Below are 27,254 nucleotides of genomic sequence, written 5' to 3'. Positions count from 1 at the left end.
AGGTACCTTAAGACTCCAAGAAGCCTGCCAAGCCCCCAGAGGCCACGGCTGGCCTGACATCCCAGGCCTCACAGGGCCAGGCTGAGCCTTTCTCTGTAGCCTCCCCATCCCCAATTCACTGCTGTCATCACGTGCCCATTGCTCTAGCCACAGTACATGACCTGCACTCACTTGTGCACACCCAGAGCTGTCTGGAGCTGGGGCTGTGCTTGGGCTCCTCCCCCGCCTGCAATGGCCCATCATCTCACATCCAGAGCGAGGCCCTGAGCGTGTTTTGTCTTCTGTTGGAATTATCTGTCTGGGTCCCATCTCACCCCAGGCTGCCGGTTCCCAGGTGGGCAAGGTGAAGGGCTCATGGCTGATTCATTTCCCCATGCCCCGCTGAGTCCCCCGTAGGGGGCCAGGGCTCCATAAAAAGTTGTTGGATAGATGAACGTGTAGATGCAGAGTAAATCCCTCAAGGACTGAGATTTGTCTGCTTCGTTCATTTTGTGACCCACGCTCAGGATGCTGTCACACACATGCCGCATGTTAATGAATGTCTGTAGGATGAATGAACCAGTGGATTTGGGGGGTGGGATGTGGGTGGGCAGCTGCACAGTCAAGTGTCCTGCCACTAGAGACTCTGGAGATTCCCTCTCCATCTCTGGGTTCTCTACCCCTTGTTACTGGCCTATTTTCTGACCTTCATACCCCAAATCAGGACGTCCCCTCCTTTGCCCAGAAGGCTTACTTTGCTTTCAGTAATATTTCAAAAAATATTCAGTAAATATTTTTTGAGCACCTACTGGGGCCAAGAACTAGTCTAGTTGCTACAAAGATAGCAGAGCCAGGACAGAAAGTTCCTGCTCTGTGAAGGTTTACTTCTAGGGGGGCAAGGAGAGTAGATAATAAGCAAGTAAACAAATATATAAGATAATTCCAGTTGGTGAAAATAAGCACATTGGTGAAAATAAAGCTGAATGATATAAAAAAAGGAAGATGGCATTGCTTTATATTAGATGGGCAGGGAAGGTTTCCATACTGAGGAGGGATTTGAGCTGAGTCTCAAATAATGAGATAGAGCAATGATTCAAGGGAAGATGATTTTAGGTGTTTCAAGCCAGAGAACTGCTGGTGCAAAGGTCCTGAGGCAGAAATTGGCTTAGTAACCTTCAGGACATGCTGTCTTCCCACGTGGCCAGGGGCTGGGCCTGTCTGTGTCTTCAGGAGCTATTTGTAAACCCCTCATTCAAGCCCCTGGTCTGCATTTGAGACCAAAATCAGCAGATGCCTCTAGGACAAATGATTGCATGAGGGCACCTGGCCTGCAGCAGGCTCACCTGTGGAGTGGGATGCCTGGAAGCCCTTCCTCTGCACGGAGTTGTCAGAGTAGAAGCGCAGGAACATGCGGTTGCCCGTGGCCAGGACGGGCTCGGGCTTCTTGCTCCCGCAGAAGCGGCCCAGAATGGGGGCCTTGGAGTCACGCCCGTCATACACCTCCAGGTGATCGTAGGCACACTCAGGCTGGGACTCGATGTCCATCTCCATGAAGGTCTGGAGGGTGTGAGGGAGAACAGAGAATCAGGAATATGGCCAAGGGCAGGTGATGTGGGCAACAAACCAAGACCTCTGGGCCCCAGTTCACGGACACCAGGACAGTGGCTGCTACTGGTGGATTGGGAGAGGGAGGACCTAGGGATGGGGCAATGGCAGGTATATCCCACATGATGCTGGGGAAAGGGCCTCTGTCCAGGCCAGACTGGCAGTTCCCATAGGGATGCTTGCCCTATGGGCTCATCCAGTCACCAGCCTAAGGTGCTCTGAGTGACGTGAGGCTTTGGAGCTGATGGGAAATAGGTGATGGGTAGATGGCATGGAGGAGCAGGCCTGGGAGTGGCACCTTACCAGCTTGACCCGGTGCCCAGGGGTGCTAGAGATGGCCCAGGTACACTCCTTCTTGCTGGGGTACTTGTCAGGCCAGTTGGGGCTGGTGATGGTGCCGCTGCTAGATGTCACCTTGTGGTCACAGCCCGCTGTGGGGAGGTGAGGCAGGGAAGGGGATCAGTGGGGACCCCTGGGTTCTAATGGCCCCTATGAAGAAAGGAAGGAAGCCCTTTCCTCCCTCCCACCCCGTCCATTCTTGCTTCTCTTGTCTTCCACTTAGAAATGACCTGAAGGCTCACACAACTTGTTTTCTATTCAGCCATCCAGCCTGGGGAAATCTGGATGCTTGGTTCCAAGCTGGACCTCGCCTGGCAGCATCTATGGAAGCAGCCCTTCCAGGTACCCCATGGACCTTTGAGGCCATCTGGCCACACCTCTTCTGTCCCCTGCAAAGCTAGCATCCTCTGATCTCCTGCCATGCTTCCATATTCACAGAATATGGCTCACTTTGGCTCCTGACTCAGTTCTCTCCACTCCACTCCTGCCACCATCCTAGGTGACATCAGCAAACACATGGATGATCTACCCGCATGCTGGCCTCTCCTGACCTTCTCAGTTCTATGAGTTCTCACTTCCTTCCCCATAAGGCTCTGCCATCACCCACAAATTCTCGGTGCTGGTGGCCACCTCTCATTCTTCCAGGGCACTCAGTGCCAGCGCACCCCCCTCCCCCATTTCCCCTAACACCTTGTCATCTTTAGAGAGACCTCCACAGTGTTGATCCTTCTGATTTCTCCCAATACTTCCTCCTGGGTTTACTTACCTTGCTTCTCTATCAGCTGGACCACATGCCCCATCACCCCGATTGCTCACCAATGGCCATACTTGAACTGAACCATCTTGGAAAACCCCATTTGTGGTCTCTAATTGTGGCTGGGCCCCCACTGCTTGGTATTCTTTGGACGCACCCTTCACCAGCTCTATCTCTCACCTCCTCAGCTACAGCTCCAAACCTTTGGCCCTCTCCTCAACTCCCAGCCCTCCCTCCCAGCAGACCACCTCACCTCCTGCCTCCTGGGTGGAAAGACAGAGTCTGCAAATATGAACGACTTCAACTTCCTGACCCCTACCTGCAGACTCACCTTTCCACTCACCTTCCCTCCTGCCTCATCTCAGAGAAGGTGCCCTTCCTCCTGGGCAGGAGTAGATTTTCCTTCATGAGCTGGAGCTCACTGCTGCCCACCATCCGGGGGCCTCTGTATGACACACTCACTCTCTCTGCCAGCTCGTCCATCCCACGAACCTTCCTACACTTTGCCCATCCTAAAACAACACTCCCCTCTGACTACCATCCCTCCTATCTCCCTTTTCTTCAAGAAAACGTGCATGTCACATTTTCACTACTCATGACTCCTTGATCCGTGGCAATCTGCTTTCTGCCTCGGAAAAGCACAGCCTCACAAACTCCAACTGAAATGCTGATGCTCTTTATTCGTTATCATCCAGTCTGACAGGTCCCTCTGAGGAAAAGCCAGTGCACTGCTGGGATGAGAAGGGAAAAAGGGGTGGGTGGCGTGTAGCCCACACAGCTGTGCCTATCGTCAGAGGCTCACAGGATGAATGCAAGGCCACCAGGGTCCAGAGAGGAGCAGGGCCCTCATGGGCTATGTGGAGTCGCTGGTCTCCACATTTGAGCTATGAGCTGCTTCTATTACTCATCTTCAGCTTTCCTTGTCCACACTATCTCCCCACTTTCACTGGTATTCCCCGCCCTCTAATTGATTTCCACACCTGCTTCTCTTGCCAGCTAGACAGCAGTCTCCTCGAGAGCAGAGGGGTCCCCATCTTTAATCCCCCACAGAACTTTGCACAGCGCTGCACCCTCTGCAGAGGGTTGGGAAATGGTGATTTATTACTAGCCCGTCACTTGAGTAAGGACCCTGTGTGCTTCTCACGTGACTCAGAGCCATACCCAGACCACCCTCCCAGAATTTTACACCTGCTCCTGCTCTCTTGTTGATGCTGCTGCGGAAACTTCCTTAGCAAAAGCTTCATTTTCATAGAGAGCGCAGAGATGGCATGCAGTTTAGAAACAGCATCAGAAGAAGGTCCTCCCCCTAGCTTGGGTGCTCCGTGAGTCAGTGGAACTCCGTATCTGGGAGACTGAGGTGATGGGGTGAGAAGCCCTGGAGTGTTCACTCGGTACTTCAACTATGTTTATCCTAGTTGGCAGTTTATTCGCTGGCACCTTGGTTGTCTACACAGTGACGGTGAGAAGAGGCATCTGTCAGGCCCTGTGCTAAGCGCTCAAAGCAAGGGCTTGAAAGCTTAGGGCCATCTCCTGGGTGAGACAGTTGAACTCAGAGGGGTGAAGGGACTGGCCCAAGGGCATACAGACAAGCAAGGTCAAAGGCGAGTCTGCATTGTATAGCCGGGGGCAGTGCATCGCCAGCTGGCATGGGCCACAGTGGTATTGACCACAGGGAGCAGGCCAGGGTTGTATTGTGTACAAAGAGGAGGTATCACGTGACATGGGAGAGGACACGAGAACTGTTTTTGAGGTTCTGCAGAGCCTCAATGTCGGGGAGGCAGCAGCGCTGTCCCAGGTGTCCCTGGGGGTCAGGGTATGTGACCGACAATGGTGACGCACGTGATTGTGTTTGCTGCGAGTCAGGCACTTCTCGGAGCACATCACAGCGTCGCCGCCCAACCAGGCAGCAGCCATCAGCAAATCCAGGTGTGGAAGGAGGGAGTCAGCGGCTCACGGCCCACAGCTGGCTAAGAGGTGGGGCTGGGTCAGGCAGCCTGGCTCCAGAGCCCAGCTCTTCACCACTGTCCCAGCTCACCTCCCTGACAGAGGGAGCCTGGAACAAAGAGACACACCTGAACGTGGATTTGAAGGAGCGCTAGTTACCAGATCAGCTTGACAACAGGGCCTGGGGGGGTAGCCACAAGCTCCTCCCCTCCAAAAGTGTGTGTGGCTTGGATGTTGCTGGTGGAGGGAGGAGCGTGGAAGGCGAAACGAGGTGACCTCAGAGGTCACTCAGCTTCTTGAGTACAGACAGAGGCCGAGGGAGATGGCACCTCTGAGCCCTCTGCGCAATCTCGGTTCTCAGGCTGCCAGTTGGCCATGGGCGCTCGGGCCGCTTACCTTCCTTGCAGTCATGCTTGTTGTCGTGGAGGACGAAGCCGCTGCGACACTGGCACTCGTAGCTGCCGAAGGTGTTGACGCAGTCCTGCTGGCAGCCGCCGTTGTCCTTGGAGCACTCGTCCTTGTCTGCAGGGGAGCAAGAAGGGAGGGCCGGTCTGTGCATGGGCCAAGGGCAGCGGCACCCCAAGGGAAGTGGGGGGCCTGGCCGGGCATCCTCCCCACCCTGGGGGAGGCAGGGCAGGGAGCGGAGGTCAAGGCGATGGTGGGGGTCCGGGGCACTGCCTCATGCAGAGCCAGCTGAGGGGGCCCAGCTGTGCGGAGAGAAAGTTGAAATGGACGGAGGGAGGGTTGGGGTCTGGAGCTGACCGGCATGGGCACCCTCTACCATTACCTGCTTACTGGACAGACGGACAAGTGGAAAAACAGACACACGGACAAGCAGACTGCAAGAGAAAGGAGCAGGACGCAGGGGTCCCTCTTTTACTTCACAACAGGAAATGTCACAGACACCATCAAAATGGGAGGGGGCGGGGGGCGAGGAGGGGCCCCTGTCCATGTGAGGGGGGTGGGGGCGAGGAGAGCACCAGTTCTGTCGGCCAGAGGGAGGTGGGCCGGCAGGGCCGAGCGGAGGTGGGGGTGGGCGGCCGCAAAGCCCCCAGCCCGTTCCGTCCAAGGTGAGGTTCCTGAGTAACAAAGAGTCCGGGAGGCCAGGCCGGCCTCACTGGGGGGTCCGGTTTCTTTTCTGCACTCGGAATTTGAGCTGGTGGGGGCGTCCCCGGGGGGGCTGCAGAGCTGGCCTCTTTTCTGAAACGAGAGAGAGAAGGAGAGAAGGGACCAGGGGGGTGGAGGGCGGGGGCCAGGGAGGGAGAGCAGTGAAAACCAGGCCTGGCTCCGGGGGGGTCCACGGGCAGGGCGGGGCGGGGGCCAGCGGGACACGCATGCAGGACGGCCATGTCCGGCGCAGCCAGGTCACGGAGGGGCAGCGGGGCGCGGGAGGCACAGCGACGGGACGGGCGGGACGAAGCCTGCGGCAGGGACGGGGCCTGGGCGTGAGGAAGAGGCCGCACGCTGCAGAAGGAGACTAAAGTCGGGCAGAGGGGAGCGGTCCACGGGAAGGGGCCTCATCCAGAGCTCGGTTCTGTCCTCCTGGTGCTGTAGCTACAGAGTGTGTTACACACAGACAGACGCACACTCACATCACAGCAGCAGACACAGGACCCCTCACGCTGCACTGTCCTCCCGACGCCCACCCACAGGGACACACACACACACACGTGTGCACAGGTTACACTGATAACCGCATGCACACGCATCGGCCATCAGTCACCCGTGCACATGTGCACACGCAGACAGACGCTGGTGGCTCACTCCTCACATGTGAGGAAGCACACGCAGGTGCAAACACAGAGGGCACAGCTGCCCTCCGGGCCCTGCACGTGGGGACAAGCAGAGACACACTCGAATGCAGAGACCCGGGCTGATCAGCGACCTGCAGAGGGCTTAAGCATTCAGCAGCTCCGGTTCGGGTGGGTCTGCACACGCGTGCTCCCATAGACACAGAAACCGATACACAAAGGGACACGTGGTCACAGGCACGCCGTGCGTCACACACACGTGTTCTCCAGTCTCTCCGCGGTCATTCTGGGCACTGGGTGCCTGGCACGGAGGCAGGCGTTCAGGGGAGGGGGTTGTGAGATGAACACAAGAATTCCAGAGATGAACCCCAAGCTAGAAGGATGCCTGCTGGCACTCACGCGGCCAGGCGGGGTCTGTGACAACAGGAGCCCTGTCCTTGGTCTCCTTGGGAGAAGGGCCTGAGGGCTGCAGCATGGACTCGCAGGTGGCCCTGCTTATCCAACCCCCTCTCAAGCCAAGAAGGACCCACAAAAACCCACGGTCAAGAGGTGGAGTCGCCAAGTCCTTCCCCACATCTCTTAAGTTAGAGAACCATGGGGGACCCTGAGCGAGGGCCCTGTGGAAGCTGCCTTTGCACAGCCCTGTGAAAATTTGGGGGTGGTGAGCACCCTACAACCCATCCTGGGGGTTCACTGAGGAACACGCCGGTGACCCTATGCTGGGAGCTTCAGGGGCGGCAGCTCCAGGGGGTGAGCAAAGATGTTCCTGAAATTGACCCTCAAACCTTCCTCATATTTCCCCTAAATACCAAGTATGATGCCTGGCACACTGTAGGGGTCAAAGAAATACTTGCCCAGTGAAGAACTGAGCGGGAGAGTGTGGCTGAGTGCGGCGGTGAGAGCTGTGACCCCGAGGGGGGCCTCTCCAGTGCCTGGGGCAGGGCTGGCACGGTGGTGGTGGGGGGGCCTCTCCTGGGAGCCAAGAATGCAGGCTGCAAGAAGGGCAGGAGCGGGGGTGGACACAGGCTGGGGCAAGGAGATGGCACTCACCCTCCAGTGCCCAATGCCCCGGCAGGTGGCTGGGGTCACACTGAAGGTCTTCAGGCTCTCTCTTCTTCTTGCCTTACGGTCTCCTTGCTGGGTGTCCCAAAGTCCAAACAGCCCCTCTCCTGGGGGGGCCAGAGTCAGGTGCCCCAGGGGGCCCTGAGGGCTGAACCTTGATGCCCAGTGGCGAGGGTCCTCTGCAGGTTTCTTGTGCAAAGGGGCACTGCATGTGTGTGTGTGTGTGTGTGTGTGTGTGCGTGCGTGCGTCTATGCAGGGCTGAGGGTGGGGTGCACACAGTGGTGTGCCAGGGCCGGGCAGCAACCATGGGTGGAGAGCCCTGGGCTCTAGGTCTGGCAGATGCGGTACTGGCTCCCCCCACCGCCCCCCAAGACTAGAGCAACAGAAGAGCAGAAGAGACAAGAGTAAGCAGGTAATGGTTTCTCTGGCGCCGAGCCCACCCCTGAGTACAGATCTCATGTCCCCTCGGCCCTCTGGTGAGCACCTTGAGGAGTTCTGGGGGTGTCCCCAGGGAAGAGAGGGATTTGCATTGCGGGGTGGTCTCAGCCAGCAGTGGGGCCAGGGCGGGGGGCACTGTATGCAGAGCAGGGTGGCTGGCAGTGCCAAGCGGGGAGCCAGTGCACAGGGGCAGTGCATGGCATCCAGTGGGGCAGGCGGGGGTGCAGAGCAGCCACAGGGGGCTCAAGGATGCAGGACTCCGGGCAGAGGAGGGGAGAAGGAAGGCAGCAGGGACCCGGCCGGGGGCTTCTGGCCTTTCTGCCACCATGCCCGGCCCACTAGGTGTGCTAGGGACCCCTGGGCCACTCCAGCCAGTCCACGCCCCCCACCCCCCACTCCCACCCTAAACGCTGTCGGTGCCCCAGGTCCTACTGCCTCCAGAAGACTACCAGCCTCCTCCCAGCCTAGCCCCGGGTGAAGGACTGGGGGCTACTAAAGCAGGGGAGAGGTGTCTGGGGACCCCTGGAGGTCCCAGCTCGGAGAGGCTGGGCAGGGGCTCTGACTACCATTGAGTCTGCCCGGAGATGGGGCCATCAAAGGGATGGACCCCTAGCCTTACATGCGGCAGCTCTCAACAGACAAGCGCTGATTGGATCTGTGTCCCCCCACCATGGGCCTTGGGGAAGTGGGGAGGCTTTGGGGTTGATGGGAGGGGCTCCTCATCTCTTGTGAAGCCCCCGGCATGACCCCACGTGGCACATGCAGGGTCTGATTAAAGATCCAACCCCTGCCAGATAATCTGCCCCACAGTCCAACACAAACACCGTCCTCTGCCTGGGGCAGTGTCCACCTCACTGCGCTCTCTGCTCCCAGGGCTGGCCCTCTCTTGGGGCTCCTGAGCCCTGGAGCGCCCTCTCCCTTCCCTTCTGCAGGTCTAAGCACTGCCCGGCCTCAGGGTGGCTCCCACACCGCCCTGAGGTCTCAGGAACAGAGGCGTTCAGGCAGGAAGGGGCTGGCCTGGTGGTGGAGGGCCAGTGGGGGGAGCAGGGGACAGACCGTGCCGCCCGGCACCGGAGGGGCTGGGGAGTGCGGGGGTGCAGCGGCAGTGAGAAGGGGAGGTGGGGCCCGAGGCGGGGCGGTCCAGGGTTACCTGAGAAGAAGTGGGCCTTGAAGCCCTTTTTGGAGACCGTGTTGTCGGACTTGAACTCCACACGCATGTTGTTGTACTGGGAGGTGATGACCTCGGGCTTCTCGGAGCCACAGAACTTGCCGTGCAGCTTGGAGTCGGCCGTGAGCCCGCTGCGCACCTCCACAAAGTCATACTTGCACACCTGTGGGGCAGCACAGCTCCAGGCCCCCTCCTCCAGGAAGCCGCTCCTGACCACCACCCCGCGGGGAGGCTCCTCGTTCTGTGGGTCCTTTCGCCTTTACTGTGTGTCTGCTTAGTCATGTCTGACTCTTTGCAGCCCCACAGACTATAGCCAGCCAGGTTCCTCTGTCCATGGGATTTCTCAGGCATGAATACTGGAGTGGGTTGCCATACCCTCCTCCAGGGGATCTTCCCAACTCAAGGATCAAACCCACATCTCTTGTATGGGTAGGCGAGTTCTTTACCACTAGTGCCCCCTGGGAAGCCCACATCTCTTTCGCCACATCTAATAATTAAAAAATGGTGCCACCCCCACCCCGTCAGTTCCTCCTGCGCTCCCCACACAAGCCCCCCGGCCCTGCCTCTCTCCAAAGGCGTCCGGACTCCATGTCCTTCACCCCCACCTGCCACAGGCTCCCGGCCTTCAGGACCCTCCTCCCTGAGCCCCAGTGCCTCCCTGAGGAGCTCTCCACCTCTGCATCCCTGGAGTGTTCTTTTCAGAGGGTAGGAAGCAGGCACTGAGCTGAGCTCCCACACCTCGGACCTCTCTGAGTCTCCTCCGCCCCTGGGGTGCGCACTCACATCATTGCCCTCGGTCTCAAAGAAGTCGAATTGCAGGGAAATGCGGTACTGGGTGGGCGCCACCAGCTGCCAGATGCAGTTTTTGTTAGGGGGGTACTCCTTGGGCCAGCCCGGGCTGGTGATGGAGCCATTGAGCTTGGTGAGGAATCCACCACAGGCAGCTGGAGGCACAAGGAAGGCAGTGTCACCCCCCCGGAGTCTCGGCTCTAGAGAAAGGGCATGAACACGGGCTGGGGTGCGTGAAGGAGGGAGGAAGGGTCTGTGGATTCCCCCAGCCCAAGGCGGGGGCTTGTGTCTGGTCTCTCTGGGGTAGAGGGGAAGGAGGCAGGGTGAGGGGGTGTCTTCACAGTAGAGGGCGTTGAGGGGTTGTGTGGTCATTTCTATTTTCTCTGCGAAAGAACAGGCCAGGCACTTGCTTGGGGTGGGGTGGGCTCCAGAAAGGCAGTGCGAGCGGGCAGAAAGGGCTGGGAGGCAGAGGGGACTGGCAGCGGGCGGGGAAGACAGGGAGGACTGGAAGGATAGCAGGCAGGGCTGGGAGGTGGGGACCAGGAGGCAGGGAGAAGGAGCTGCTCGGAGGTGAGTGGAGAGAAGCCGGCAGCAAGATCAGGCTGAGCTGGAGTCAGTTAGCCAGACAGGGTTTCACTAGCCTCCTGGGAACATGTATAATGAGAGGCTGAAACCCAGTGCCTGTCCGAGGATTGCCAAATGGTGGATCACCACCTTCTGGTGGGTGATGAAATCAATCAAGATCAGCATTTAAAAAGTAGAACAAGAATGAAAACAAAACCAAACCGAAGGACGTCACACCTAGTCACAGTGTGTTCTGGGGGACTGAAATATACAGTGTATTCCTCATACACCAGGGGTGACCACAGTGCCAGGGAATCCTAGTCTTTCCAGCAAAAGGTGTGTCCGAGGGGCGTAAGAGATCCGGAAGGGGTTAGGGCACAGCGTCCTGGGTGGTCTGGGGGCACTCACCCTCACAGCGGCGCTTGTCGGGGGCCAGCTCGTACCCAGGGTCACAGCTGCACTTGTAGCTACCCAGGGTGTTGAGACACCGCTGCTCACAGCCCCCGCGGTTGGGCCGAGAGCACTCGTCCACCTCTGCGGTCAGAAAGCAAGGGTGTCAGTGACTCCCAGTCTGGGGCCCGGGGCCCTCTTCCTCCTGCCCTCTGTGGGGAGTCAAGCCCAGGGTCCCTCAGGCTGCTGAGACCACTCCTAGCCCCATTCCAAGGGGAAGAAGTCAGTTGTGACCTTCCTTTGTCCACTCAGCTCCGAGGACAAGGGCTTCCCTGCCCCACCCGGGCTTCCACGGCTGCTCAGAACCCCACTTGGTCCCAAGGGCATCTGGCTGAAGACAGCCCCCAAGGCAGAGCCCTGAAGGAAGGGACAGATGGTGCCCACCGAGCCTTCCTTCTGACCACCTTCATTCACTGGAGTCTCTCCTGCGCTGTCCCTGGCTGAGGACTATTCTTGCATCTCTCCTTCAATCCCTACGTGAAGCTTGTGATGGAGGGGCTGTTGCTGTCCCCAGCTTAAGACAAGGAAAGGAAGTTTGGGCAGAATGCCCTCAATGCCCAGAATCACACCGATAAAAAGTCCACACTGTCTTGCCTCCTCCCTGGGCTCCTATGGCACTTCCTGCCTCTGCCTCTCACCAACATCCCTTCTGCACAAATGTGTGGGCTTTAAAGTAACTCTTCAATTATGTCAATTGTTAGTCGAGCACCTACCGTGTATCGGCCAGCTACTTTAAGCTAGGTGTGGCATTTACTCAACAAGGTATTATACGTACTTATTCCCTGGGACCCTTCCTGCCCGGAAGGACAGGGCACCGGGGTCTACACATCTCGAGGAGTGTGTTGACTGAATGAATGAGGTGGGAATGAGGCCACAGCAGCACAATTCACAATAGCCACTGATGGATCAGGCTTAGGAAATCTGATCTGGACACACAGTGGAATACTATTCAGCCTCAAAAAAGAGGGAAATTCTGCCCTACGCGACAACACAGGTGGACCATTGGGACATTATGTAACAGTAAAATAAGCCAGTCACAGAAAGTGAAAATGTGCACGATTCCATTCACACAAGGTATCAAAAAAAAGTCACATTCATAAAAGTAAAGAGTGGAATGGTGGGTGCCAGGGGCTGGGGGGTGGGGAGTCACAACTCAAAGGGCATAAAGCTTGAGTCAGAGGACTTCCCTGTTGGTCCAGTGGCTCAGATGGTAAAGAATCTGCCTGCAGTGCAGGAGATTGGGGTTCCATCCCTGGGTTGGGAAGATCCCCTGGGGAAGGGAATGGCAACCCACTCCAATATTCTTGCCTGGAGAATCCCATGGACAGAGGAGGCTGGTGGGCTAGTCCATGGGGTCACAGAGTCAAACAAGACTGAGTGATAACACTTATCCAGTGGTTAAGACTCCGAGTTTCCACTGGAGGGGGCGTGGGTTGGGTTCAATCCCTGGATGGGGAGCTTAAGATCTGCCATGTCATGCAGGGCAGCCAAAAAAATAAATTTAAAATCATTTTTTAAAAATGTTTCAGTCAGGCTGACAGACTGCACAACACCATACCTGTGATGAATTGTACACTCAGTTATGCTCCGAGTGTAGCTCTCACGCTAAGTGTTCTTACCACAAGCAAATAAAATTAAGAAAAAGAAGGACCAAAGAGGATGGGGTGGCCACAGGGGTGGGCCTGGTGGGGCAGCGGGGAAGGAGGCACCTTTGAAAAAGTTGACAGCAAAGCCAGCCTTGTTAATGGACCCGTCGGAGACGAACTTGAGCCAGAGGCGGCTGGACGTGCTCTTGATGTCGTCGGGCTTCTCGTAGCCACAGTAGCGCCCGATGAGGGTGCTGCTCTCGCTGTGCCCGTCCCGCACCTCCAGGTAGTCGTAGGCGCAGCTGTCGTGGCGCTCAATCTAGGGGAGGAGGTGGGGCGCTCATCAGCGAGAGGAGGCCTGGTGGCCCAGACCCAAGCCCTGGAAGCCCTCAGAAGGTGGGCCCCATCCTGGGGGGTCCCTGACCCACCTCAAAGGACTGGAAGGTGAGGCCCACGTGGAAGCCCTCGGACACCTGGATCCGCCAGACGCAGACTTTGCTAGGCCGGTAGTCATCTGGGTAGTTGGGCGATTGGATGTGGCCATTGTCCTTTTTCACATCTCCCCCGCAGATGGCTTTGGGGACAGGGGACAAGGTGGGGAAGAGTGGAGTGTTGGTCAGAATGCTCTGAGCTCCTCTTTCCTTTTTCCAGTCCCGCCCACATCCCCCAGCCTCCCAGGGTCCCAGGCCCCAGCCAATCCCACTGGGATCTCTGCTTCCTTCCTTGAGGGGCCTTGACCTCACCCCTAGGGTGCCAGGAGGGAGTAGCTCTAGGGTGTCCAGGGACCCCATCTCTCCCCTTGCCTTGGTACCTTCATAGACTGCGAAGAAGCCCTTCCCAACCCAGTTGCTGCTGCTGCGGAATTCAACCCAGAGGCGGCTGTCGGTGGAGACGATGGGCTCGGGGAGTTTGCCCCCGCAGAAGCGGCCTGCACAGATGGGATGGACAGAGGGCAGTGAGACTCGAGCGAGGCCTCCTCTCTTCTCGCCCCAGGGTTGCAACTCCAGGGAGCCCGCCCCGTCTCTGCGGGGGGTGCTGGACCCTGGTCTGCCCTTGATGCACATTCCCAAGACCACACACACTCCAGTTGGCCTGCACCTGATCCAAGGTCCAGTATGGCCCTGAAGAGCCAGAGGCCACTCTAGATTTCATGCACTTGAGGGAAAGGATAGGAAGGAGTCTGTGTAGGAGGAAAGAGGATTCCTCACCAAAACCAATGGTGTTGTTGTTTAGTCACTAAGTCATGTCTGACTCTTTGTGATCCCAAGGACTATAGCCCGCCAGGCTCCTCTGTCCATGGGATTCTCTAGGCAAGAATACTAGAGTGGAGTGCCATTCGTTTCTTCAGGGGATCTTCCCAACCCAGGGATCAAACCCACATCTCCAGCACTATAGGCGGATTCTTTACTGCTGAGTCACCAGGGAAGCCCATAGCCAAGGATGCCTGTGCTTTACTGACATTTTTAAAAAAGAGCATTATCATCGTTACCTATCTTTTCGTACTTGCTATCCAAGCTAACAAGCAATAACCAAAAGCAAACATAGCTTTCTTTGGCTATGACAAAATGTTGTTATTTGCTCAAATGTAGGGGGTGCCATAGGAGCCCAAATAAACCCCCGAATCCAGGGACTGGGGCAGAAAATGCCTTCTTTGACATAAAATCTGATAAGAATCCACGTAAGCGGGTGAGGTTGGCCATCTATGAAATCCTTTGTAGTCAAGAATCAACTTGGGATGATTTGTCAGTTCCTAGTAAGATGGGTGTTTTCCCAACTTTTGGCAGGGGACAGAGGGTGCTGCCCTAGGAATGCAAGTTGTGAAAAAGAATTTGCAATCTTGGAAACATTCACACTTTCGTAGCAGGAAGTATCATAAAGACAGCTGCTTTGGGTGACTAATAAGAAATAGGCCAACATCAGAAACAAACTGGAGGGGGAAAGGAGATGGTTAGTGAGGACTTGTTGGCCTGCTTCAGGCACAAGCTATGGGGCAGAGGTTCTAAGGCTAATGAGCGGTCCTGAGCCACTTAGGATCAGGTCCAGATGGGAGAAGGAAAATTCAGGTAGCCCCTCAGGCTCTATGTCCATTACAGCATCTTCTGTCCTGTGGTTCTGACCCACCCATCCCCCACTTACCCACTTCCCAACCCCCACTGCCCCACCCCAAGACAAAGCATTCTGTGCAAACAAGTTTGGGCCATTGTGCCGGATGCGGCCTCTGTGATGCACCAGGCTGCATCGTGGGCACCCTCAGGCCACATCTCACAAACAAGAAACAGAGCCTCTGACATTCCCCAGATGAGCAAGAGAGCCTGGAGCGGAGAAGATGGGCCTGTCCATCTCCCTTTGTTACCTGGTATGACTCCCCACCATGTACACTGATAAGCCATCATCTATGAGAAGCCCAGAAGCCCATACCAAGGTCTCCACGAGGTCCAGACTAGGAAAGGGACTTGCCCAAAGTCACACACTTCGCAATGGAGCTGGCAGCACTGACTACACCAGGACTCCTGGCTTGCACGCCGTGGTGCTGCCCTTGGCCAGGTGTTGGCGTCAGGGAGGATGCAGGCCATGATGTGAGTAATTATACCAAGGGTTCGGCTGTGGAGGGGGCAAAGCGAGGCTGGGGCCCATACCTCGGAGGGGCGCCTTCCTCCAGAAGCCGTCTCGTACCTCCACGTAGTCGTACCAGCACAGGCGGCTACGGTACAGGTCCATGGATGTGAAGTTCAGAATGATCTGGGAAAACGGGGGAGGAAGAAGGTTATGCCGCTGCTCATGCTTCGCTGGCCTCACCCATCAGTCCCATGATCGCTGCCTGCCTTAGACGGCCATCTGCCATGGGTTATAAATAGTTAAAAGTTCTAGAACTTCCCTGATGGTCCAGTGATTAAAGAATCTGCCTGCCAATGCAGGGGACATGGGTTCAATCCCTGGTCCGGGAAGATCCCACACACCACAGAGCAACGAAAGCTCCTGCATCACAATTACTGAGTCTGCACGCCGCAGCCAATGAAGCCTTCACACCCTGAAGCCTGTGCTCCGCAAGGAGAAGCCACTGCAGTGAGAAGCCTGGGCACGGCCACAAGAGTAGCCCCCGCTTGCCACGACTAGAGAAAGCCAGTGCTCAGCAACAAAGACCCCAGCGAAGCCAAAAATAAATTAAAAAAAAATAGTTAAGAGTTCCAAAAAGGAGCTCCTGGCACAGAAATGTCCCTCCTCCCCAGCCATCTGCCAGTTCTAGTCAGCATTCTTCCCAGACATCCCAGGCCAGGCCTCACTTAAAATGCACGAATCTCACTGAATATATGTTTGAAACCCAGGGTCTCATTTTACTGATCTCTTTAGTTAAGGAGCCGTTGCTTAGGGTTACACAAACCCAGCTCTTCTCATGGTCAACTTAAATAATATAAATTACAACATCTTTAGAGGGAAGAGGTCTCCTTGGTGATAGGAAGGGCCCAGGACAGCATTTGGATACTGGGGGATCTGAATGGGAATGCAGGGTCCAGAGAGGACGAGCAGAGGTCACCGATCATCACATATTTATTAAATGCTGGTCCTGAGCAGGGCTCATGCTGACCGCTGAGGAGAGCATCAGGTCTGTATGCCTCCTGTGAATGGGTTTAAGATACTCAACTATACTGTATAGTTGAGTATCTACACAAACACACACACACACACACACACATCTCTATCAAGGAAATTAGGACTTAGAAGAATAAGACATGCATGAAAAGATCACCTAATGAGGGCCTTCCCTGGGGTCCAGTGGTTAAAAATCCTCCCTGCAATGAACGGGGCGCAGGTTCGATCCCTGGCAGGGGAACTAAGACCCCACATGCCTCAGAGGAACTGAGCCCCTGTGCTACAAGTATTGAGCCCGCAGGCCACAGCTAGAGAGCCTGTGTGCTACAGTGAAAGATCCCACCTGCTGGAACTGAGACCACAGGCAGCCAAATAAATCATTAAAAAAAGAGAGAGAGAGAAAGCAAAATGTTAAAAAGGTCACTGAGTGAAAAACTCAGGCCCCAGTCATTTGAGCCTGGGTGTGAATATCATCTCTGCCTTTCCTGCTGTGAATCCTTGGATAAATCACTTGACCTCTCTGAACCTCAGTTATTTAGTACGTAAAATGAGGAAAGACATCTCACCCTGACCCAGTCCTTCATGGGTACAGGCACTGCCCTAAGCACCTTCTACACATAAACTCATTTCAGCCTTTGAACTCATCAAATGTTCACCTAACACTGGAGGGACCTCTAATACCTTGGTAGGTACTGAGTCTTCCCAGTAGGTGTGCTCATGAACAGGTAAAGGAGCACACTCTCTTGCTTAGTGGTTTCTGGAGAGAGCCCTGAAGCTTGCTGTACTTTCTGAGTCCAACAAGCAGGGACTCCAGAGAATGACCCCCTGCCCATCTGCAAGGCGAGTGCAGTGAGCATGCGAAGCTCCGAGGGGCCCACCTGTCAGGTGCGAACCAGGTTCCCTGCTGGAGGAGAAAGGGACAAGGGAATCTGTCTCCCCTCTGGCTCCCTGCAATGTTAGAGGCAAACAGAGTGGAGGCTGGAATGAAAAAGATCCCACAGCTTCCAGGATGGCTGAGATGATAAAGAATCTGCCTGCAATGCAGGAGACCCAGTTTCGATCCCTGGGTTAGGAAGATCCCCTGGAGAAGGGAATGGCAACCCACTCCAGTATTCTTGCCTGGGAAATTCCATGGACAGAGGAGCCTGGCGGCTACAGTCCATGAGGTTGCAAAGAGTCAGACATGACGGAGCGACTAACGCACAGGGCAGAGGCTGGAATGAAAAGGATCCCACAGCAGAGGCTGGCAGCTGCTGTCTGCAGCCAAGGTCAGTGCTACCACTGGTCAAGGAGCTCCTGGCTCATGGTTACTTTAGCACCAGCCCCGTCAGAAGTCCTCATGATTTCACCATCCACTTGCATGATTCTTGCCATTTCCTGACCTCTGCATTCCCTGCTCTCCTTTCCCACCCTCTCTCTGCCCCTTCCCAGCCAACACATCATGCCCTGAATCTTGTTAACACCCACAATCTCAAACCCCATTCTCCATCCATGTGGCCCAATCTTTCCTCACTCACTCCCTCTGTGCATAGAGCCCAATCCTTCTGATGCACTACAACCTTCAGTCTACTGAGTCCATCATATTTTCACTGCCTTTCACCCCCATTTATTCACATGTCATCCTGACCTAGCTTGGAATCCAAGGTCCACCTTTCATCTTTTCTTTTGATTCATACATGAGTTTAAATATGTTTGTGTTGGGGAGGCTTTCATTAATTTTGCTGCTTTGATATAATCAAGTGAGATCATGTTTTGAAAAGTACACTATATTACTCTTTTTTTTTTTTTGGACACACTGCACAGGCTTCCCAGGTGGCGCTAGTGGTAAAGAACCTGCCTGCCGGTGCAGAGGATATAAGAGACACAGGTTCAATCCCTGGGTTGGGAAGATCCACTGGAGGAGGGCATGGCAATCCACTCCAATATTCTTGCCTGGAAAATTCCACGGACAGAGGAGCCTGGTGGGCTGTAGTCCATGGGGTCACGAAGAGTCAGACACGATTGAGTTCACACATACAGCCTGTAGGATCTCAGTTCTCTGACCAGAAACTGAACCTGGGCCATGGCAGTGAAAGCCTGGAACCCTAACCACTATGCTACCAGGGAGCCCTTCAAAAGCACACTCTGTTACTCTTGATGACGACGATTAATCATCATCGGGAGTATCATTATGATAAAAAGACAAGGCCTGGCATTTTGAAAAACTGAAATTGAAAATCTGTTCCAGCTCTTGCTCTAGAGCCAGCGTCTCATTACCCAATATTTTATCTTTTCAGAAAATGACCAAATGTGACCACAGAGAAAGTTTAATTCATTATGGAATCTTCGGTGCATGGCACATAGTCGTTGCTTAGTAAATGTTTCTTGACCAGAATTTTGCTTTCTAGAATTTGTTCTACAGAGACACTTGCCTAAGTGTATAAAGATGTTTACTTTGGTAGTAATGAAAGGCTGGACAAACCCAGATGAGCATCCACCAAGAAATCTGCAGAGTGGGCTTCCCTGGTTGCTCAGTCACAAGGAATCCTCCTGCCAGTGCAGGAAACATGGGTTCAATCCCTGGTCTGGGAGGACCCCACGAGCCGAGGAACAACCTAGCCCAGTCACCACAGCTACTCCGCCTGTGCTCGAGAGCCGGGGAACCACAGCACGGGGTCCACGTGCCACCAGACTGAAGCCCGCACACCTCGAGTCCATGCTCCGCAATGAGAGAAATCACTGCAACGAGAAGCCTATGCACTGCAACTAGGGAGCAGCCCCCACTCGCTGCAGCTAGAGAAAAGCCCGTGCGCAGCAATGAAGACCCGGCATAGTCAAAAGTAAATAAAAATAAAATTATATATAAAAAAAGAGATCTGCAGGGGGTGATTAAATAATTAAATTGAGATAATGGGATGCCAAGCAGCCTCAAAAGTGACTGAGGTAGATAATATATGTGCTGACATAGACCGATGACCATTATTTATTGTTGAGTGAAAGGCAAGTTACAGAAGACCACACACACACACACACACACACACACACACACACACTAGAAGAGTCTGGGAGGACATCCCAAGTGTTACCAACGCTTAGTCATCTCTGAGGAGTGGCATTCAGAGGATAATCAAGGGGAGAAAGTTCACTTTTTACCTTAGGCATGTCTATATTGCTCAAAATCTTAATAACATGCACATGTTATCTTTATATCTAGCACACAACAAAAATATCTTTTAAAGAGTTGCTGGATGGGGCTTCCCTGGTGGTCCAGTGGTTAAGAATCCGCCTGCCAATGCAGGGGACATGGGTTCGATTCCTGGTCTGGGAAGATTCCACAAGCAATGGACCAACTAAGCCCAAGAGTCACATTTACTGAAGCCCACACTCTGCAGTAAAAGAAGCCACTGCAATGAAAAGCCCATGCTCTGCAATGAAGACCCACCATGGCCAAAAAAGAAAATAAATAAATCTTAAAAAAAAAAAAGAGTGGCTGGATGGAAGAAGGAATGCAGAGGGCCAAGTGAGGGCTTCTTGGCTCTTAAACTTACTCTCTTAACCACTGCTCCACGTGGCTTCTCTGAGCCTGCCAATCAAGCTCAGCAGCTGCACAGAAAACAGCAGCCTCTTTCCCTTCTTCCCCAGAAACAACCATGACTTTGTGCAGGGCGGATGCATTCAGGCCCCCGAGAAAGAAACCACACCTGCCTGGCAGACCCCTACAGGGTCCACCTGAGACCTTCCACAGGCAAGAGGAAGCAGAGGTCACCACAGGTAGGAGGAGGAGGTCCGGGCTGGCGGTCAGGCGCATCTCACAGGGAGGCACAGCTATGGCTATATTGAGACCGGAGGTGTCTAATTAAGAGTTGTAACAACTTCTGTCGTGTGGAAACAGCTGTGCTCCGGTGGCAGGGGCACTGCCCTTTGCCAAGGAAAACCTGGCCAGCTCTGCCACTTCCTAGCTGGTGACTCTGGCCTGGAGCCTGACTTTGGGCCTCGCTGTCTTTGTCTGAAAAATGGAGGCAATCTTAAAGATTCCACTGGGGAGCTGTGGGGGAAATGCCATAGGGGTGCAGAGTCCCCAGGGGAACCCGGCGTGTGGGAAGTATCCCTCATGCATGTTGGGTGGTCTCAGGGAGGAGCTGGGAGAACACATCAATCCTCAGAGACCAGCTGGCTGGCCTCAGGCAGATCTCAGGCCCATCACTGAACTCCTCTGTTTCCTTATTTGTAAGATGGTAATGGTAAGAGCGAGCTTCCCTGGTGGCCCAGCAGTAAAGAATCCACCTGCCAGAAGACGTGGGTTGGATCCCGGGTCAGGAAGATTCCCCTGGAGGAGCAAATGGCAACCCACCCCAGTATTCTTGCCTGGGAAATCCCATGGATGGAGGAGCCTGGTGGGCTACAGTCCATGGGGTCGCAAAAGAATCTGACAGGACTTAGTGACTAAGCAACAATGACAACAACAAATGGTAATAGTATCTGCCTCATAGAATTTAGGGAAACTAAACTATTACGTATCAAATTTAAAACCTTCTCTGACACTGGGATCAAACATGCGTGTCACACATCCACATGGCCGTGTACACCACTCAGTATATGTGGATTTCACTCCTAGAGTTGAGTTTAGATAGTCTGATATTTGGGTCACAGGATGGTCCACCCCAGAATCCAGGAAAATAGAGGGAGGCAATTGAGGCACCCAGGGAAGTTGACTAGGGCTTGTTCATTAACAGATCAGGACCATAGAATGATACGTGCTTCCCAGGTTGCTCAGTGGTAAAATATCCACCTGCCAATGCAGGAGGGATGGGTTTGATCCCTGGGTCAGGAAGATCTCCTGGAGTAGGAAATGGCAACCCACTCCAGTATTCTTGCCTGGGAAATTTCAGGGACAAAGGAGCCTGGCAGGCTAGTCCCTAGGGTCACAAAAGTCAGACATGACTGAGCGCGCGCACACACACACACACACACACACACACAGAGAATGATACTAGCAGCTAACACTGAATTCCTACTGTTTTTAGGCAGTGCCCTAAGCACTTTATGTATATTAACTTGTTTAACCCTTGTATCAACCCCATGAGGGAGGTACTATCACCAGACCCATTTCACAGATGGGGAAACAAAGTCTCAGAGAGCATAAGCAACTTCCCCAACATCATACATCCAGTAATGAGCACAGCTGAGGGACTTTCCTGATGGCCCAGTGACTAAGACACTGGGTTTCCAAAGCAGGGTGCCTGGGTTCGATTTCTGGTTGGGGAACTAGATCCCACATGCTGCAACCAAGACCAGGCACAGCCAATAAATAAAAATAAACATATATATTAATTTTAGAATTGCAGTGCTGGAGAAGATGCTTGAGAGTCCCTTGGACAGAAAGATCAAACCAATCATCCTAAAGGAAATCAACCTTGAATATTAATCGGAAGGACTGATGGTGAAGCAGAAGCTCCAATACTTTGGCCCCCTGATGTGAAGAGCCAATTCACTGGAAAAGACCCTGATGCTAGGAAAGACTGGGGGCAGGAAGAGAAGGGGAGACAAAGGATGAGATGGCAGGATGGCATCACTGGCTCAATGGACATCAATTTGAGCAAACTCCAGGAGACAGTGAAGGACAGGGAAGCCTGGCATGCTGCGGTTCATGGGGTCACAGAGTTGGACATGACTTAGGGATTGAACAACAACAAACATATACACTCAAAAAAGAACACAGCTGAGAGTCAAACCTAGGCTTAAACTCTGGCTCTTAAACTTACGCCCTAACCTCTATTCCCTGTGGCCTCCCCAGGCCTACCAATCAATTCTGCCTAACAGCTGTACAAAGAAAGAGCATCAACTTTCCCTCCATCCTCAGAGCCCCACGCCCTTCAGTGCCCAAGAAGAGGGATTTAGGGGTGGACTCAGCCCAGGCCTTGCAGAAGAGGGAGATGGCTCATCCCTGCCCAGTTGGGGAATGGGAAGTAGGGGTCAGGGAAGGCCTTACAGAGGAGGCAGAATTTGGGTTGGACCTTGAGAAAGAGGAAGTCGGAAAGCAGGGACGGGAAGGAGGACGGATACGCCAAACCCAAAAAACACTGTATACTCTTATCTTCTTGGCTACTCTGCAACAGTTGACTCTGGTGTCCTGAAAGCACTCTCCTGCTCATAAAGGAGTTCCCTTTGTTGCCTGGGAAACACTGTAAATACTCTTCAGGGCAGCTGCTAATCACTTGCAGCGTAAAGACTTAGGGATCCTCAGAGAAGTCCTCCAAAGTGGCTCTTTCATCTGTTTGACATCACCGAGACTTGTGTGATGGTACAAGATAAGATTACATATCACGTGCATTGCTGGCAATAAGCTGAGAACGGGGAGGCGTGTGAAAAACAACCTTTCAGGAGCCAAACAGATGTCAAAGTCCATTCGCTAAAGCAGTTGGATTTATTTAAGGTGTTCTGTTGAAAGAGTAGACTTTGGAGTCAGATAGTCCTAGAATTGAGAGCTGGTTCTACCACTGCTAGTGGAGCAAACTTGGCCAGGTCTACTTCTGCCCTTTGAGCCTCGAGACCCTCCTCTCTCCAGTAGGGATAACAGTACCTGCATCATGACACCGCTATGAGGAATAATGAGATCATGCATATAGGATGCCAGTGCTTTGCACATAATCGGCCACAAGGAGTGGCTGTGACAATTTTATGACGCCATCTTCTATTCTCCCCAGCCTTTAAATGTTTCTGTCCCAACACTTCCATCTTTCATTCAGTTATAATTCTACAGCTTCAACCAGGGCCATGGGTATGTTTTGTGTGTGTGTGTGTCAGTAGCTTAGTCGTGTCTGACTCTTTGTGACCCCATGGAGTGTAGCCTGCCAGGCTCCTCTGTTCATGGAATTCTCCAATCATGCCTTGGTTAATATGAATTTTTTTTTTATCTCTAGCCTACTCCCGGGAGCTCTGGGCACACCACTAAAAAAGGATGGTGAGTCTTGTGGGAGTTATGGAGGGAGCAGGCTCAAGGCATACAGAGGTTTCTAAGGCAAGGCCACATGGCCACTAGAGCAGGGGTCCCCACCCTAATTGCCAGTCCACAGCCTGTTAGCAACTGGGCTACATTGTAGGAGATGAACAGCAGGCAAGTGAGTGAAGTTTCATCTGTATTTATAGCTACTCCCCATTGCTCACATTACTCCTTGAACTTTATCTCCTGTCAGTTCAACCATGGCATTAAATTCTCATAGGAGAACGAACCCTATTGTGAACTATGCATGTGAGGGATAGAGGTTGCATGCTTCTTATGAGAATCTAATGCCTGATGATCTGAGACTGTGATGCTAGTGCCAGGGAGTGGCTGCAAATACTATCATTAGCACAATAAATGCAATGCACTTGAATCATCCTGAAACCATCCCTCCCACCCCGGTCTGTGCAAACACTGTCTTCCATGAAACCAGTCTCTGGTGCCAAAAAGGTTGGGAACCACTGCTCTAGAGACTAGGGCCAGCCCATGTCAGCCCGGAGCAGGAAGGGAAGAAGTGGGTCCTGACAAAATTGCCCTATGCCTTCTGACAAAGCAAACCCCCTAACAGGAAAGAAAGGATGCTCTACCCTCCTGGGTGCTCCCCAGGGCCAGGGACTACATCGGGCACCTGTGCATGCCCAGTGCTGGGCCCAAAGTCAGGCACAAAGTGGCCAGGCAGCCCTGTTGCTGAAGGCACTTAGGTAGTTGTTGGAAGAACAGGATAGGCTTTGGAGTACACACAGTACTGCAATCTCAGACTCTGATATCATAACCCAGGTTCTACGAGATCCTGGGCAAGTTAGAACTAAGTTTGCTTTCTCGTATACAAAATGAAGCCAACAGGAATTCACTGGCAGTCAGATGATTAGGTCTCTGTGCTTTTACTGCCAAGGGCTCGGGTTTGATCCCTGGTCAGGGAACTAAGATCCCACAGGCTGCGTGGTGCAGCCAAAATAATAATAATAATAATAAGGCTAACATTAGCACCCAGCCTTTAACGTTGTGGGGCTAACTAAAAGACATAACACAGAATTTAACACATGCCTGGCCAATCACTATGCTCAGTAGTCATTACATGTTGTTATTATCTGTGGTGAAATTTCCAAACACCTCAGTAGAGGAATGAAAGAATCCAGGGCAAGGTCAGTACAAGACAGCAAAAAAGACTGCAATTTTTAAGTTAGATTCAGAACAAGGAGAACAAGGAAGGGGTGGGTTCACTGTTGAGGGATGATGGTAGAAAGCTAAGCGAGAGAGATAGGGAATTACTTAACTCTCAATGAAAGTTTGTTGCAAAAAAGGATGATCTTCAAATTACAAGAAGTAAACATCATTTGAAAAGAGAAGCTCAATAATATAGGAGGAGAGTCAGCAAGCGCCTATTTAAATTGGCTTTTGTCTCTAGACTCAAAAATGACATCAGAGGACATTCAAATAACTTGCAGATGTGATCCGCGTCTGTAATCTTGAGAAGTCAGAACAGAATCTTTCCAATTTTCAAAAGGGGTGTGTGCGAGAATGTGCGCATGAGTGTTTTGGGAGGAGAGTTTGGAGTTTAATTCTGGGAATCGCAAACCATGGAGTTCAGTGTTAATCCCCAACTCAACAGATGGTCTGTGACCATTTAAAATAGACGGCCTGTGACCATTTAGAAAAGAAACACTTGATTGCTAGGAGCCAGTTTGGGTTCACTGGAAACAAGACACATTAGACAAATCTTACTTCCTTTTTAAAAGGGTTTTTACCAACTGGTGAAATAGGACTTATGTTTGCTAAGGCAATCCACCCACCTATTTGGCATTTATTAATCACTTCCTGTGCCAAAGACATAAAGATGACACAGGCCTGGTCTCAGAAGTGGCTCTTGCTGTGGTTGGTCAAGCCAGTGGTGACCTGTGACTGACTGGTAATGACTCTTAAAGGAGTCACTGCTAGTGGAGTAGCTCTGCCTGAAGCCTGCAGATTACTGGGTCAATGTCAATTCAGAGGGAGATCTTGGGATCTGCTTTGATTTATGTCCTGTTCAATATTTTGATCAAAGGTTGAGTTTGGAAGACCCAGAAGACATGCATATCCAATGAGTTCATGACACAGTGAGAATGGCTACCTGGTGGATGGTGGAATTCTGATTCAAAATGATCTTGAGACCTGTTGGAACAAGCAATGTGACTGATAATAAAATCTAACCCAGCTCATGGCTGCACTAGAACATTAAGTACCAAGTTCCAATCAAGAGAAATAAAGCCTGAAAAGCTGTGGGTGCGATAAAAATATGAAGGACATGGAAGGCCCAAGCGTGGGTGAGAGGTCCAGACTCCATGAGAAAAGCCTGTGAAGGGATCTGAGAAGCAACCAGAAAAATGCCTGGCACATAGGAAATGCTCTTCATGAGTTAGCATTTGTATACAACTATCAGTAGAAGCCTCCCATCCTCATGGGCTTCCCTAGTGGCTCAGATGGTAAAAAAATCCGCCTGCAATGCGGGAGACATGGGTTCAATCCCTGGATTGGAAAGATCCCCTGGAGCAGGGAATGGCCACCCACTCCATTATTCTGGCCTGGAGAGTTCCATGGACAGAGGAGCGTGGCGGGCTACAGCCCATGGGATCACAAGGAATCGGACGTGACTGAGCGACTTTCACACTTTCCCATCCTCCGGTGGGGTGAATGAGTACAGTCCCCAGGCAGGTCATTCGAGGCCACAAGGACTCAGCTGCTACTCGGGGTCCTGGCAGAGGAAGCAGTGCTCACTTACCTTCTCCCCAGGTGTGACCGAGATACGCCATACGCAGTGCATGTGGGCAGAGTAGCCGTTGGGGTACTCGGGGGAGGAGAAGTTGCCTGTACTGTCCTGCAGGGTTTCTCCACAGGCTGCCAAGGAAAGGAAACGGTCAGATTGCCTGCTGCAGCCCCGACCTTCCGGCTTCTCCTTCTGAGCCCTGGTGCCCTTTGGGGGCCAGGAGAATGGCTGAGCAGAGGAAGGAGTCTGGGATGGTTCTGTTCCTTTAAGATCCACCTCCTTCTCCTCTTCTCCTACCTAGTGCCAGGGATGCCCTGTTGTCAAGGCAACAAGGCTTCCAGTGTTAAGGTCGAGCTCCTTGGGAGGGCCTCACTCTGTCTCACTTCCTGGGAATTGCTCCACATGGACCCCCCCCCCCCCCGGCTTTTTCTGCTCCCACTGCCCCTCACTCTCAGAGACCCTCAGCGGGTGGGTGGCTCAGCACCTCCCCACCAGATCTGAGCTTCAGTTTGGGTCTGTAACTTGAACACTGCCCCTACCTGGGTGCCCCCTCCCCGGAAACCAGGCTGCCCCCGACTTTTGTAAGTCTCACAGCTTCAACCTTCTCGGCCCCAGGGCCCGCCCTGCACGCCCCCCTGACCTGACCTGGGCACTTGTAGAGCTTGCGGGCCTGGGCGATGTCTCCCTTGCTGAGTCGTGTCCTCTGGCCGATGGGGGGCTTCACCCCATTCACCTCGTACTTGGGAACGATGGTGTCCAGAAAGATGCCCCTGGAGAGGAGGAGAAGCCCAGCCCGGGGTGAGAATCGAACGGAAGTAGGGCAGCTCGCCTGCATGCACCCAAGGTCACGACCCTGCCAGAGCCCAGACATTCCTCAGCAGGGTCGGGGACGGGTGGAGACATCTCACCCTGTCATTACGCTGCCCACTGACCAGCTGCCACCCTGCTCCGTGGCAGCCACGCCACAGGGCCTGGGGGAGCCCCGGGAAGACTTGGGAGGTCGAGAACACAGACCAAGGAGGCCCTGGGGACCCACCCGTGCCCCGGCTCCGTCTGGTCCACCTCCCAACCCTGGGAGACCGCAGACCCCCTTGTCAGCCGTGTCTCGGCCCTGCTTCTGAGGCCCTTGTGCTGTATCAGCCCTGCCGACGCCTCTCCCAGGACTACACAGGGCCAGCCCTTCGCCCTTCCTAATGGCACCGGGGACAAGGCCAAAGGGCAGGCTCCACTGTGGCCAGACCAGACCCCGAGACAGCCCCTCCAGCTCCTGATCCATCGTGTCTCCTGTCCACCCAGGTCCTGCCTGTTGGGTCATGGGTGTTTCCATCTGGGAAGATCAGAATGCAGGGAGAGCAGGCAGCCCTCCACCTCCCCAGGGCCCCTGACTCACACCCAGCTGGGTGGACCTCAGCAGGAACTGGGGTGGGATTGGTGGGAAATGGGTGGTCTGTGGGTGGGGGCTGGGGTGACCTCACCACCCTTCCTTGGTCTATTCCCTCAGGTCTGGAAGCAGGAAG

At 53.7% G+C, this 27,254-nt stretch overlaps 1 protein-coding gene across 5 annotated transcripts in view; it reads right to left on the bottom strand.

The window, feature by feature from the left end:
* Nucleotides 1-27,254, bottom strand: part of BMP1 (bone morphogenetic protein 1) — a 45,963-nt gene that overhangs the window by 4,157 nt on the left and 14,552 nt on the right. For 2 of the 5 annotated variants that reach the window (XM_065947132.1, XM_065947133.1), the window contains exons 7-18: nt 26,383-26,507; nt 25,753-25,868; nt 15,067-15,169; nt 13,242-13,358; nt 12,859-13,004; nt 12,554-12,749; nt 10,803-10,928; nt 9,825-9,985; nt 9,024-9,204; nt 5,018-5,143; nt 1,888-2,015; nt 1,323-1,536 (exon numbers count right to left, since the gene is read on the bottom strand). In XM_065947132.1, the coding sequence (XP_065803204.1) occupies nt 1,323-1,536; nt 1,888-2,015; nt 5,018-5,143; nt 9,024-9,204; nt 9,825-9,985; nt 10,803-10,928; nt 12,554-12,749; nt 12,859-13,004; nt 13,242-13,358; nt 15,067-15,169; nt 25,753-25,868; nt 26,383-26,507 (1,739 nt within the window). The other 3 variants (XM_065947135.1, XM_065947134.1, XM_065947136.1) reach the window with 3 other exon arrangements.

This window comes from Muntiacus reevesi, chromosome 10, assembly GCF_963930625.1.
Source record: "Muntiacus reevesi chromosome 10, mMunRee1.1, whole genome shotgun sequence".
Lineage (NCBI taxonomy): Eukaryota > Metazoa > Chordata > Mammalia > Artiodactyla > Cervidae > Muntiacus > Muntiacus reevesi.
Note: the sequence above shows the minus strand (reverse complement) of the source record. Positions and strands in the feature narration are given on the sequence as shown.